General features: G+C 38.3%; 1 protein-coding gene across 7 annotated transcripts in view; it reads left to right on the top strand.

Moving 5' to 3' along the window:
* The window catches only part of ARHGEF28 (Rho guanine nucleotide exchange factor 28), a 314,548-nt gene that overhangs the window by 177,325 nt on the left and 122,491 nt on the right, over positions 1–14,732 (top strand). The window contains exon 1 of one of the 7 annotated variants that reach the window (XM_016953153.4): positions 7,540–9,158. The exons of 5 other annotated variants lie outside the window; for them this stretch is intronic. In XM_016953153.4, the coding sequence (XP_016808642.3) occupies positions 9,074–9,158 (85 nt within the window). In that variant the 5' untranslated portion in view covers positions 7,540–9,073. Of the gene's footprint in view, positions 1–7,539; positions 9,159–14,732 lie in introns of those variants that run through there. One more of the 7 variants, XM_003950527.6, reaches the window with a different exon arrangement.

Here is a 14,732-nt window from a genome sequence, read left to right as displayed (position 1 = left end):
GGGAGGATGGCTTGAGCCCAGGAGTTCAAGGCTGCAGTGAGCAGTGGTTGCACCATTGCACTCCAGCCTGGATGACAGAGTGAGACCCTGTCAAAAAAAAAAAAAAGAGTCAAGTTGATGGTGTCCAGAGCTTGAGGAAACTTGGAATGAGCTAGGTAGGTTCATCCAGGTTCTTGAGATTTGTCTGCCAGTGAAATTTCAGCCCATCTAACAGAGAGATTCATCTGCCACACAGGTGCCAAATGGAAACCTCTCAGGGAGTTCACTCTTGAGATGTTATTAACCCCATGGAGACACTGTTTTTTTTCTGTGAATCAGAATTATTTTCAGTATACTTTAACTAGTGTCCTCAGAGTTACATGGCAACTTCACAAAGTAAGAACTTAGGCAAAATCAATGGAGCTTAATGCAGGACTTGAATTCTACATATGTGAATATGGATGCAAACATTGTTTTAGCATCGGTTCCACAAACATTTAGTGAATATAGATTCTATACTTGTTGCTCCCATTCTTTAAAATTTTTTTAAATACATTTATCTTTTAAGAACAGTTATATAGGCTTACATACTTTATTTCGATTCCTCACTTTTTACCTGATTTCCGTTTTCTATTCCAGGATCCCATTAGGATCAAGCTGCCGTTAATAAATACTAGTCAGGAATTTTGTAGAATGTCCCTTAATTGGGGTTTTTCTTACTTTTTTCATCATTACACTGAGAATTATGGGTTTTGGGAAGAAGACCCAAAGGTAAAGTGCTGTTTTCATCACACCATATAAAAGGTACATACTATCAATGTTCATTGTCACTGTTGATATTGACCTTGATCACCTGGCTGAGGTAGTGTTGGTCTGGTTTCTCCACTGTAAAGTTACTCTTCCTCACCTGCCTTTCCACACTATGTGTAGCCCACACATAAGGAAAAAGTGAGGAGTTAATCTGTATACTTGTGGGTGTGGTATCTACATAAATTATTTGGAATTCTTCTACATGGGAAATTTGTCTGTTCCCCCCATTACTTATTCAATCATTTATGTATGCCTGTATAGAGTCATGGATATTTATTTTGCACTTTGGGTAATAATCAAATACTACTTTATTTGTTGTCAAAGTGTTCCAGTTTTGGTAGCTGGGAACTCTTTTAGTTGGCTCTTGTATCCTTTTTACATATCATCAACATTGTATATATCTTTTTTTTAGGGTGGTAAAAGTGTTCTTTGATTCTTGAATTGTAGGTACACAACACTATGCCTTTATCAAAATCCATAGAACATTAGAGTGCACCAAGTAAACCTTAATGCATGCAAATTTAAGAAAACCTTGAGGTTGGGAATGGGATGCAGAATGTGACAAAACAATCTAGCTGTATTAAAAATGTAAGAAATAACCTTACCAAAGGGAATTTTGGGTGTGGTGGAGGGAGGTGCAGATCTATTAACTTTGCAAATGAGTGGAGTCTGTAAGAATAAAGGCAAAAGAAACTGCAATAAGCACTGTCCTTTGGTTGATACAGTTTTTCTCGCAGGCAAAAAGATAAAGAATTTTGATACCACTCTACATGTATTGCGCAAATAAGTAAATGGATTGTGGCTAGTAGCTGCCACGTTTCTCCCTGTTGGAGTGGGTGCTTACAGATAAGCAGGGGGAAGAGGCTAGAGTGATCCATGTGGTAACAGATTAGAGTTGTAGATATCAGCATGCACTCATGTTCAGTTAACACAGATACACACGGTTGCATACAGAAATATTTGTAGATATATGTACATAGGTTAGGATACATTTATATATTTTCTTGATCTGGCAGTTAAGAGTGCCTAGAAGGAACCACACCCCAGAAGCATATATAGGACGAGCCTGCCTGTTTTTTCTTTTTAAGTGAGTTTTATCTATCATATTTTATGTGAATTTTAGCTTCAGATCTATGGAATTTATAGTTTATTAAACTCTTTGCTCATTTGTTTATTAAACATTTATTAAACTATTTGTTAAACTCTTTGCTCATTATAGTTTATTAAACTCTTTGCTCATTTGATACCTCATAGTTAACTTATTTACATGTGGATAACAATATAAAATCTCTATATATACTATATATAGATATATACTATATATATCTACATGTATTGTAGATTGATATATAGATAGATATATAGTATATCTATCTAGATATATACTATATATCTAGATATATAGTATATCTATCTAGATATATAATATATCTAGATATAGAGTATATCTATCTTGATATATACTATATATCAAGATAGATATACTATATATCAAGATAGATATACTATATATAGTATATATCTATATATAGTATATATCTATATATACTATACATCTATCTATATATTGTATATATCTACATATACAATCTAAATATAAACAATATAAAATCTATATACAATATATAAATCTTTATATATACAATATTAAATCTATATAAAATATAGTCAGTTAAACTTTGCATTTTAAAATTATTAAGTCTGTGAACAAGTCTATGGCATGTAAGAGGTTTTTTTTTTTTTTTGAAGGTTTGGGAAAATTGGAATGTAACATTATCAGATGCTGCTCTCCTGAAGTCCGTGGGTTCTTCCTAATAGGAGGGATTTCTTTCTCCTTAGACTATACCAGGAACTTCCCTATCCCTGCACCCCTGCTCTGTCCAGACTTGGGGCTCTTATTCTTGCTTCTCCCACCTCCAGGGCCCCTCACATCCACTATCTGTGTTGCCTATGCAAGATAAATCCAAAATTCCATATGATTTATTATTCAGAACAACTGAGCAAATTTGTCCTAATTCTTTCATTTCAGGTTATGCTCAGAAACTTCAGCATTTAAAACAAAAAGAGCTTCACCAAAGTTTCCTGTTGTTTGTCTGTTATTTTTCTTGAGATAATCATCTAGGTAGAACATATCGGTAGCAATATTAACCAAATGGTGGAAGCTTTGACAATATAATTCTTTTTTTTTTTTGAGATGGAGTTTCACTCTTCTTGCCCAGGCTGGAGTGCAATGGTGTGATCTCAGATCACTGCAACCTCCACCTCCCAGGTTCAAGTGATTCTCCTGCCTCAGCCTCCGTAGTAGCTGGGATTACAGGCACCTGCCACCACGCCCAGCTAATTTTTTGTATTTTTAGTAGAGATGGGGTTTCACTATGTAGGCCAGGCTGGTCTCGAACTCCTGACCTCAGGCAATCCACCCGCCTCAGCCTTCCAAAGTTCTGGGATTACAGGCATGAGCCACCACACCTGGCTCAACAATATAATTCTTTAACATGTGTTGCTTCAGTCAGGAAATCTATCATTATTAATATTTTAATATTTACATTTATTAATAATAGATTATAATTATTACTATTTTCCTGCCCTGAGGTGTTTTGAGTATTTTCTTGTTTTCTTATTATATGTAGACACATATCATATATCAGTAACTTCTTCTAGCTGGGCTTCTAGGTGATATTCATTTTTTTCCTCTTAGAGAATAGGGGATGTAAAGACCATATCAGAACCTCTGCAGGTGCACATAAATGTTTTTGTTCAAATAAATAAAGGTAATAATGGCAGATAAGAAATTCAAACATTTTGTTTTAAGCAAGATGGTATTATGGACAGTGGCATCATGTGATTCCAATTTTTGACAACAGTGGTTGTACCATGCTCCCAATTCATGTCTATTTTATGTGAATTCAATTTTATGGGCTCTGTAAAAAATAAAAAGCGCTGGGGGTCGGGGGAGGTAGGGAGGAAAATCAGAATTCACACCTCAGGGTGGCTGTACCCATCATTTCATTTTGAGAGAATAAAGTCCGTGAGTGAGTGGGACACTGCAGATGTGAATGTGCTGTTTCTACCGTGCTTCTCAGAGTGACAGCATCTTTGGCACAAGGGTAAGAGCTTATAAAGATCTTCATATTCTGTACAACATAGCCTCCCTGTGAAAGCCACCCATTTCACCGGGTGCCTGGCCATAGTTAGATCCACAGAAGGACTGTTTGTGTTGAGCTTGCTGAGAAATGACATGGTGGCTTCTAAGGGATTTTGAGGAAGGCTTTATCCATCCCTGATTTTCACCTTATGCTAGAAGTTAAGGCTGCATATGATGAAGCATATATTTAAGTTGTCACTGCACTGGCTCAACTTATCCAGGAAAGGCTTATCCTAGCCTCAGAGGCCTTGCCTCCTTTTATCTGGATATTTTATGACTTTCCAGGAACAATGTCTAGTAGTATTAAAAACTGTGGTGTCTTGGTGGCTTAACAGTGGAGTAGAGAAGCAAAGCAAATCTTCCTCTTCGAGCTCCTTCCCTTCTTCTTCCTCCTCCTTCTCCTCCTCCTGCTGTTTCTGTCTTGGTATGGTTTTCTTGGAACTTCCTTGCACATTGCCATGTCTCAGTTTTAAAAATCAAATGATTACTCCTCAGGGTCAAATTGAGACTATTTCAGTGGCTGGGAACCATGGTTTATGGCTGTAATCCCAGCACTTTGGTGGGCCGTGGCAGGCAGATCACTTGAGGTCTGAATTCAAGACCAGCCTGGCCATGGCGCATGTTTTGTAATCCCAGCTACTTGGGAAGCTGAGGAGACAGGAGAATCACTGGAGCCTGGATGGCGGAAGTAGCAGTGAGCCAAGATCATGTGACTGCACTCCAGCCTGGGTGATAGAGCAAGACTCTGTCTCAAAAAAAAAACAAAAAACAAACAAACAAAAAAAACTGTTTCAGTGTCTATAACATAGAAGAATAATATATGAAAGGGAAATTTTATTTACATTCAACATTTAAAGCTTGTTGAAAATTTACTTATGTTAAGTTCTTCACTGTTATAATCTCATTGGATCCTCACAATAACCCTTTAAAGTACAGATATGATTCCATTCGCTATGAGACAACTAAGGCTCAGAAAATGTGAATGACTTGGTTAGGGCCACTAACTGACGGAGTTATTATTTGAGCCCGGATATCTGTGCCTCCCAAACCCATGATTTTTCTTTTTAGCTTGTGGTGCACTAAAAACGTAAGACACAGTTCTTGCCCACAAAGAATATTGGGTCCCCCTGGAAGATAAGAAAACTGTGCAAATACTGTAATTCAGATCAAAATGTAAATACTTCTTTGAGATTTACAAGGTTGAAAGGCAGGTTAATGTCTAAATGAAGATCAAGGAAAGTCTCCTTTCTGTGTGGGTCTTTTAGAAAGCTGAAACTTCAAGGCAGCAGTATCTTCTCTGAATAATTATAACCTCATGGAAGTTCTTTTCTAGGTGAAGAATTTTCTAATTAAAGGAGGCACATTCAGGTGAATGTATCTTCCGTGAAAGCATTCATACTCTTACATGGTAATGGTTGTATGATATATGGTGAAAGCGTGGCCTGGGGGAATGTGTCATTGAATTCTGCTGTCTGCAATTACAATCAGCCAGTAACAGTCACCTGTTGAATATGAATGAGATGTAAATAGCATCTTGAATTAATTTAAATGCAATTATATTGATAAACTGCGGGAAAAAAACCCACTTCAATTACTATAGAAAACAAAGAGGATAAATGATCCACATTCAGAAGAAACGTGTTGGTGAGCAAGGAGGTAAGCTGGCCTAAAAATAAAAAGGGCTGTGCAAACACTATTTTTGACTTCACTTTCTAGTTGTATGTTAACTGTTCATGTCTGGTCAGTAGAAATCATTTTATTCTTTAGAAAACACTGATAAATGGTAAAGCAAATGAGTACATTGGAAAGTCTCTTCTTTTGATATCTGAGGTATTTTCACATATGTCAGTTGGGTGTCTCACATGTATTGGTTAGATCGTTACTGTTTCAGAATAATTTTGACATCAACAATCACTTGATATGTAACTGGTCAACAAGGACTGCATTTGGAAGAATTAGAATCTGTCTGGAATCTCAGCTAATAGAAATACTTTTTATGCAGTTTTTTTCATCTCTCTCTTTGTCTGTATTGCCCTGAAGTTCTTCTGACCTGTCACTGGTAGTCACGGGAGGAACAGCGTATTCCAGTAACTTGCTGATGTGGGGTTTATCTACCTCCTAGTTGAGTGACTCTAAAACTTCAATAGGCATGAGAATTGCTTGGGATAGGGGTGGTGCTTGTTGTAAATTGTTGCAGATTCCTGGGCCACCCTCAGAGAGATTGATTCAACACATCTGGGATGGGAATCTCATAATCTGCATTTAAAATGAACAGTTTTCCCTCAGGCCCCTTCCTCCATTCTGATGCCTCTGAGAAATTCTGCCCCCGATTCTGCTTTCTCTACATTTGTAGTCTTCTGAACGCTTTGTCACATTTCTGACCAACTTAATAAAACAAGTTAGGGAGCCCCTATAGATTGTATTACTTTTGTTCTGTTTGTAATTTAATAAGAAACATGTCTTTCTCTTTCCCATAGCATCAGTCAACTGTAAGAAGTATAGTATTCCTATACCTTTAGTTAAGGGGATGGTATAGTAGAGGTTTAGCATGTGTAGCAAGGAGCTACAAAACCCACTCCCACCAATTCAGGATGAGGACTTTAGTATTTCTAACCGCCTTGGAAATTTTGCATTTCAAAGGATTCTTTAATGGTAGCAAGTAGAGCTGAAGAAAAATAACAGTATCTCCTGATCCAACACTATTTTGGTTTGGTGATTGTCCACACTAGTGAAGGTCCCCTTTCCTTGGTCTACAGACAACTTAGAAGCAGCCAAAAGGCCATAGACCTATGCACACTCCCATCATTGTCTGCAGCCTCAGAACAATGGGTTTTCTCTACCCAGAAGTACTGTCCTTTTTACAACTGTTGTGCTAAATAAAATACAAATATATATTTTAAACACTTTATAATAGTTCTTGTAGATGTTTTTGTCAAAATATGTGTTTTTAATCAGTTGTCATGTAAAGGTTCTTCATCCACAGGGTAAAGTCATTGACATGGCAGACCAACTATTGTAAATCATTCATTCTTTCAGCAATTGCCTACAGCGTCCTAGGCACCATTCTGTGCTCTAAAATCGAGAGTGAATGTAAATGCTCTTCCACAAGATTTGGTATATTTTCTAATTAAAGATCCATATGGACTAAAACTCTTTTACTGGATATAAGGGCTGAAAGTTACATATCCTTATAATTATACCCAGCTGGTTGAGAATAATATGTACTTATTCACCTAATTAAAAGCCACAGGCTTGGCATGGTGGCTCACGCCTGTAATCTCAGCACTTTGGGAGGCCAAGGTGGGTGGATCACGTGAGGTCAGGAGTTCGAGACCAGCCTGGCTGACGTAGAAATAACACATCTCTACTAAAAATACAAAAATTAGCCGGGTGTAGTGGTGCATGCCTGTAGACGCAACTACTCAGGAGGCTGAGGCAGGAGAATTGCTTGAACCCAGGAGGCAGAGGTTGCAATGAGCCGAGATCCTGCCACTGTACTCCAGCCTAGGCGACAGAGTGAGCCTGTCTCAAAAAAAAAAAAAAAAAAAAGCCACAAAATAGAAAATGTATCAGTATTTCTTTCCACTTAGTTGCAATGTTTGTAACTATACTCTAGTTGTATTTTGTTTTAGTTGTATGTTTATGTGACAAACTATATAAAAACACAGTAGTGATTTATGTAATTCTGATTTTGATTTAAATTTGAAATTAAGTGGTCTCTCCCCTTTCTCCTCTTCTCCCTGTATGCCTCACTCAACCCCTACCCAATCAGACAGGATTAGCTTCCATGGAGCAGGCTATGCAGCTATTTTCTTACACAGCGTGGCACAGTAGTACCGACAATTTAGGAAATAACTGAAGCAAAGAAATGAATGTTAATTAAGACACATACTGTCACCTTCTAAGTCTGCAGACTTAAGGGATCCTCATATTGTATGTTTCCAATGTCGTTTAGTTTATTTGGACATCAGGTGACCTCACAAAACAAAACAAACATTTCTTGCTATTGTTTCTACTAAAAGAAATGCTTAAAAGAGACTGCCTGATAACATTTGGGATATCCTTTTTTTCCACTGCAGATCTCGGCTGTTGTGCTTGAGCTTATTTGGGGCATGGATATCTATGTGCCTATAGGAAGCGGAGAAGTGAGCCTGAGCAGTGCCACGATTTATGGGGAGGCAGTAATGAGCTTCTCCTGAATGCTAATTACTGGAGAATTGTTCAGGGAGACTGCAAGAACTGTTGGTTTGTGGTAAATTAGTCACCAGCTCTATTGAGATGGACTGAAAGTTTAGATCACAGTTATAAAGGCGCCAAAATCCTGATGATTAACGGCCAGACTTGGTGACAGTACCAATATGGAAATACCCCAATTGTGCTAAACAGTGGTAGATAACTTTGTATAAATCTAATGAAATGAGTACAATCTATATAAAAGTTAAAACTTCCAACCACATTAGGATTAAAAGGGCGGTGAGACTGGATTGTTAAATGAATTATCAGAGCTGTTTTGGTTCTTAGATCCGAAAAGCTGCCCAAGCTGCCAATGGTATGAAAGAATAGTGTGGTCTGGAAAGAGCTCTTCCTGGAGTCTGCTGGCCTTCATTTGCCTGGGGATCAAGCTTTCTGGCTGTCCACACACATAAACCTCAACCTTTATCTAACACGGCACCGGGTAGCTCTTCTGAGAAGCAATATTCTCCCTCCGAGCAAAACAAGCCTGCATTGGGAGGCTTTTCTTGAATCACAGGCAGCTCTCTGTCAATTCCCAGTTACCTTCCTCCTTCATTTCCATTTCCAGCAACCAGAAGAGGGGAGTTAATGATTCATTTGCTCCCAATGACCTTTTGAATAAGTGGACTGCAGTGTTTCAGCCACTCTTAGCTCCCCCACTTCTCCCTCCTTTACTTCCCTAGTTTGGCTTTAATATTTACAGCCTCCTTGTCGGTCTACACGCCTGAATGCCCGAAGGAAGCAAAACATTTATTGCCTTTCCCTCCCTGGTGTGCAGGAGCTATTTCATCCAGTCTCATTCCTTCCCTTTACATCACATGGGGAGGCTTGCCTCCTGGCTGGGGACGCCCCGAGTTCTTCCTGAGTCTCTACTGTTTCATCTGTTGATTTCACCAAAACAAAAAGATGGATTCTGACTCCGACTCACCTTTTAACTACTCGTGGCCTTCCTTTCCCAAAATGAAGATTCGAAGAAGGACGTCCAAACAAGGTAGATTGCAGTATCTTTTCTTTCCTTCACGGGTAAAACCAGACATCCTATTCTTTCTTTTCCTTGTTTCTTTGCCAGACTGTTTTTCCAATGTAGCGCGTGTTTATACGTGCCTTTATAAAACACTCACTGTACAGATACATATAGGTTTCTGAGGCAAACCTACTAATTCTTCTTATGTTCCTTTCACTTTGAATCTACCTACCTTGGTGTTATTATGTATGTGCAATTCTCTTTAAAAAAAAAAAAAAAAGAAGGGAGTTTAGTATAAGGTAAATGTTTTGGATTCACTTCATCAGAATTACCTTGGAGTTACCTTGGCAATAAACAGTCCTGTTGATTTAAACATGTTCAGTCTTAGTGGGATTTGCAGAGAATACGCATGTGTTTCATACCCAGCTTCTGCATCTTTTGTTTTAGTTTTCAAGTGTATAGTAATTTAAAAAAATTTTTGTAATTAAGAAAATTTTTCTATTTTATACTATTTTATTGATTTTATAGATGTTATAAGGAAAGGAGTTGAAAAAAATACTTTCAACACAAAAGCCTGTGTATCTTCAGAGAATACAGTCACATAGTAAATAGTTTACTAAAAATAATTATCAAGTAAGTAAAATCCTTTACTGCTGAAGGAAGAAGAGCCATTTATCTGAGCGTGATTGATAATGGAATGGGTTTACATTACTTATTCTCTCTTACTTGCAATCCATTCTTGTTGTAGTGTGGGCCATGGAAACAAGGGGCAAGCTGGTGTTAGGGTATGGAAGAAGTGCCCTGAGAAGCTGTTGTCCCATCCTCGGCTGGGCTTAGCTGGTGGTGATTGTTGCCTTCTGAGATTTAAAAAAATAAGATAGTGTGTAATCCTTCCCCGTTCTTGTCTTGTGCAGGGACGTGTGTGCTTATGTTTTTAATTCAAGGAGAAAAGGAACATTTTCGCAAGCTTACAAGCAGAGAAGGTATTTCTAAGCAGGTTGCCTCTGCAGCGCTGTCCTTCGGGAGCATACCTGTTCTAGGGAGCAGGATGGCTTACCCTGTCACCCTGTGCTTCTCCCAGAGGAGGATGGACGCTAGCAGTTGTCAGCAAACCAGCTTAGCTTCAAGCATCTTCTTTCTTCCTTCTGAAATACAACAGAAGTGTTTATTTGGCTTGTTTGCTCTTTAGCTTAGATCAAGGCCAACCCCAGGAATAAGATGCATTTACCGTCTAGGGCTAGTAGAAAGACTCAGCCTGAACACATTTTTCATGTTGCTCAGCTGCCATCCTTTAAATTCTATCATTGAAGACTTTAATAGCTTATATTCAATATACTATTTTAAGACCTTAAAATTAATGTTTTAAAAATTAATTTTACTTTTCATCTAAGAAAATTGATTTTTCTATTTTATTGATTTTATAGATGTTATAAGGAACAGACTGAAAAAAATTTCAACACGAAAGCCTGTGTATCTTTGGTGGATACAGTCGTATATTAAAAGGCCATGCATGATATATGTAACTTACTGTTAAATGATTCAGGGGGTATATATATATATATATGAGCACAAGCATGCACTTATAAAAACAAGCTCATACACAAATAGAAAATGCAGTCAAATGTTAACAATATGTAAATCTGGGTAAATAGTATATATTGCTATTTTTTTGTGCTGCTGTTATTCTTTCAGCTTTTTAAAAAAAAATAGTGGATATCCTTCAGCTTTTCTGTAAGTTTGAAATTATTCCTGAATAGTAATGAAAAAACCATGTAAATTGTTTTTGAGGGAGGAGATACACAAAGTCATTATTACTTTGGAGTGAATATTATCAGTTCTGGTATATTGAGAGCTTCTTGAGGATAGGTACCATTCTGTAGAGTCTACCAAATCTCTGTGTCAATTCTAACCCAGTTAAATTTGGGTTGTAATCTGCTTTATTTAGTTTTGTATTTATGTGGCCCAGTGTTGTTGGGGCCTGGGCAGCCTAACACTGGAGAGACATGGGATTAATGATGAGGAGGCCAGTGGAGAACTTTGAGAATCCATTGGAGTTGTAGGGAATGCATTTATCATGCACTCCTTTTAAATCCAAAGTTGAAGCATGGCCAGTACGAGCTGCAGCAGAAAGTCATAGCATAGCTATGTATAAATTAAACATGACTCAAGTGAAAGCAGGTACCTGGGATATGGAAATGATTAACTATTTGCCACTGATAAAAGATGAGTGAAAATAAGATTGGTAGCAGAGAGGTGGGGATTGTTAGACCATGTTCCACACTTGCGTTCTTTATTAAATCATGGTGATTTAGTTATGAAGAGTGGGTTTGGTCGTGCTGTCATGCTAGCTGGACAGAGTCCCAGCATCACAGATCCTTAGAGCCTAAAGGGCCTTAGAGATGATCTGGTCCAATTCCCTCATTTGACCGATGAGGGGGTGTTATTCATATGTTCAACAAACATCTGGGGTGGGGGGTGCCAGGCACTGTTCTTGAGGGTATGGTGAAGTAATGACCCTCACAGATGCTGTCTCTGCTTACAGGGATCTTAACATGGGGACCCATCTCCCAGGACCCAGACATGCCCCCTCCATATAGTGGGAGAAATATAAGGGACTTGGTTTTTTATCCTGATGGCCAGTTTGTGAACTGTAGTCTCTTGTTGCTTACAGGATATCATAAGTATTTTTGTCAGTCTTTAAAACTGAGGTGGCTTGAATTTCTTAATCATTCTTCCCTCCCTTCTAATCACCACTAACATCATTCTCATATGTAGGTTCAAGTCACCTGAGAAATCATGAAAGTGGCTTTGAGAGCTTGGAATTACTGGCTTGTTGGCAAACCTCTCTTGAGTTAGGTCAGAAATAATGTCTGATGTGCTCTCTTGCTCTTTCCTTGTCCTGAACACGTATATATTACTGGCTTGTGGAGGGGGTGATCTGAAAATTTAGAGCAAGGATTTGGTAACAAGAGGAAAATAACATTTGCAGAAACTCGCTAATACCATATTTCAATTAAAAAGTATATTTAGTACTTTCTTATCCTCATGCCTTCAGCGGGAAGATAAGAGGATGTGACTTAGAAGCAGTGCCTTTGGAAATGACCCATGTCCAGAGCGGAGCATGATGAAAGCAGTTAAAACCAGGCTGCCCAAGATGTACTCCTAGGGTTCGCAAAAGTTGGCTTGTTCCTTGCATAGGCAGCCCCAGGACAGGCCATACTAGTGGCCCAGCAGTTAATGATTGGAGTGGGCCAGAATCCATTACTGTTCCACTTCAAGGGCTCCAGGAATGCCTGATTTTCTGTTTTTTTTTTTCTTTTTTTTTTTTTTAAATAGGAGATTCAATCAAGAAATTTATTGCTTATTAATCAAAGATTGAAAAATATAGGAATTAGGCTTTACCCAAGTTTCTCATAATTGTCATTCAATCTTTTAAAATGTATACTTTAGTATAAATCATTAGGCCCCAGGAAATGTTGAAATGTTTATTCCTTTATGCCTTTTATCCACTTGTGCAACTTCCCTCGTTCTCTCCTTCCCCAGCTCATATCATATGCTGCCTTTCCAGTGACACATAGTGTGAACGTTTGTTTTCTTTTTGCTGGTGCAAAACCAGGCTACAATTGCCAAAGAAGGCAATGCATACCAGAAAGCTTGACAACCTTGGAGAGCTTAGATAGCACCATATTTTCTCTAATCATAATAAAAATAACTAATATTTATATGGTACCCTATTAATCATAACTACTCTTTACTAAGCTATAGTACATGCTTTACATCTATGATATCTGAGTCCCAAAATAACTCTGTAATACAGATATTGTCTCTGTTTTATAGGTGAAGAAACTGAGGCTGAGTTTTACAGTTATTCCCAAAGTCATACCAGGAAACACAGGGAACAGTAACCATGGTAGAATAAAGGAGAAGGGATGAAAGAATGACATATGAATAATGTGGTTTTTGCACATGTTGTCTTGTAAAAGACCTGTATGTTAGATGTGATTGTCATCTTCATTTATTAGTTGGGGTCTCCAAGGCTCAGAGAGGAGAAATGAGTTGCCACAAATTAGAGCTAATAAATGGCAGAGCCAGGCCAAGAACCAGGACACTCGAGAGGCTTTGTCCTTCCTGGTATGTTTCACCACCTCTTAGTAGCGGTAAGGGATGGTAAACGTCAATGGGTAGCTACCTTGGGTTCAAAAGGTGCCATTGTGCCTCCCCATCTTAGCTTCTCCCTCTCCTCTGTGTATCTTTACTAGGAGGAGAAGTGACAGGGAGAGACTCTGGAGGAGCAAGATGGTAGGGTTGTTTGTGCATCTTGATACCTTCCTCCTATACACAGATATAGTACTTAAACACATCATTGGATTGGGATTGGGAACAGATGCACAGACACCTGGAGCACAGGGTGGTTGGCTTAGGAGAGGAAGAGAGAGGATAAATTGGGAAAAGAATGGGCTGGGAGTGCTTTCCACTGTGGCCTGGAAAGTTTACAGGTTTGTCCTGGACAAAAAGATACAGTTAGAGAGATTAGGCATGCTGGGAATGGAGACCTAAGACCCTGAGACCATTGTTTTGGACTATTTCATGAGCTCATTTAATGTTTACAGGGCAGGTACCTAATCTGAAAAAATAATCCTTGACACAGTAAGTAGGCAGAGGTATGATGGCATTTTAGAAATGTTAATGATTTTTAAAGGTGAGATACTTTTGTCTCATGGGCTTATTTGTCTTTTTTTCTTTCCCTTCCTCCCTTTTGTCAAGTTTCATCAGATGTACACATGCATGTGGATATGCAAGTGAGTATTCAGTCTAAAAACTCCCCAAATGATAACTGAATACCATAGGATGAGTAAGTCACTAGAGAAATCCTTATTAAGGAAGGGAAACATTTTTCTAAAGGTGACATAACCTGCTAAGATTTCTTTGGCTCTCAATGAAGGGAGTGTTTAACCTCATACAAAGCAGTTTCAATTCCAGACTCTGCCTAGAGGCCTACCATTGTCAGCAGAGTAGAGGAGGCCCATTACAAACTCTTTGCCAAACAACATAGTTGCATACCCTCAAAGCTCCCTTTAGTTAAACAAATACTTTGCCAAATTTTTGAAAGTAAATTTTTCTTTATTTTTGGCTGCTCAAATTCTTGGAAAAGGTATCATTCTCCATTAATCTCTGCAGGTGGAAGGGAGATAGTATTATAATTTACTATATTCTTGTTCAGGGGACTCCTCTCCATCACTTCTAGTTTTAGGGAAGGACAAATGATTATTTATTCAGATACATTAATTAAGTAAGGTAGAAAGTGATTAAGTCCCATAGAAGAGATCAGGAAAAATTACTGTCAAAGTTCAAGGCAAAGAGGATAGTTCAAGTTGGAGGTATCATAAAAAGAATGTCGTTTCAATACCCTGTAAGCCTGTGGTGAGCTTGGTGGGGTTTCAATGGCAGGATGTTCCTTCTAAGCAAATGGACAGAGTCAGATATACATAGAATGTATCAAAGTGATAGAAAATAGCCTAGCCTTGTGGCCTGTTGATTCATGGCGATACAGAAATGCAGAGAGGTGCCAAATGTTGCGCTGGCCTGGATGGTTAGTTTTGC

This window comes from Pan troglodytes, chromosome 4 (genome assembly GCF_028858775.2).
Source record: "Pan troglodytes isolate AG18354 chromosome 4, NHGRI_mPanTro3-v2.0_pri, whole genome shotgun sequence".
NCBI lineage: Eukaryota > Metazoa > Chordata > Mammalia > Primates > Hominidae > Pan > Pan troglodytes.
This window is presented reverse-complemented; position numbering and strand designations above follow the sequence as displayed.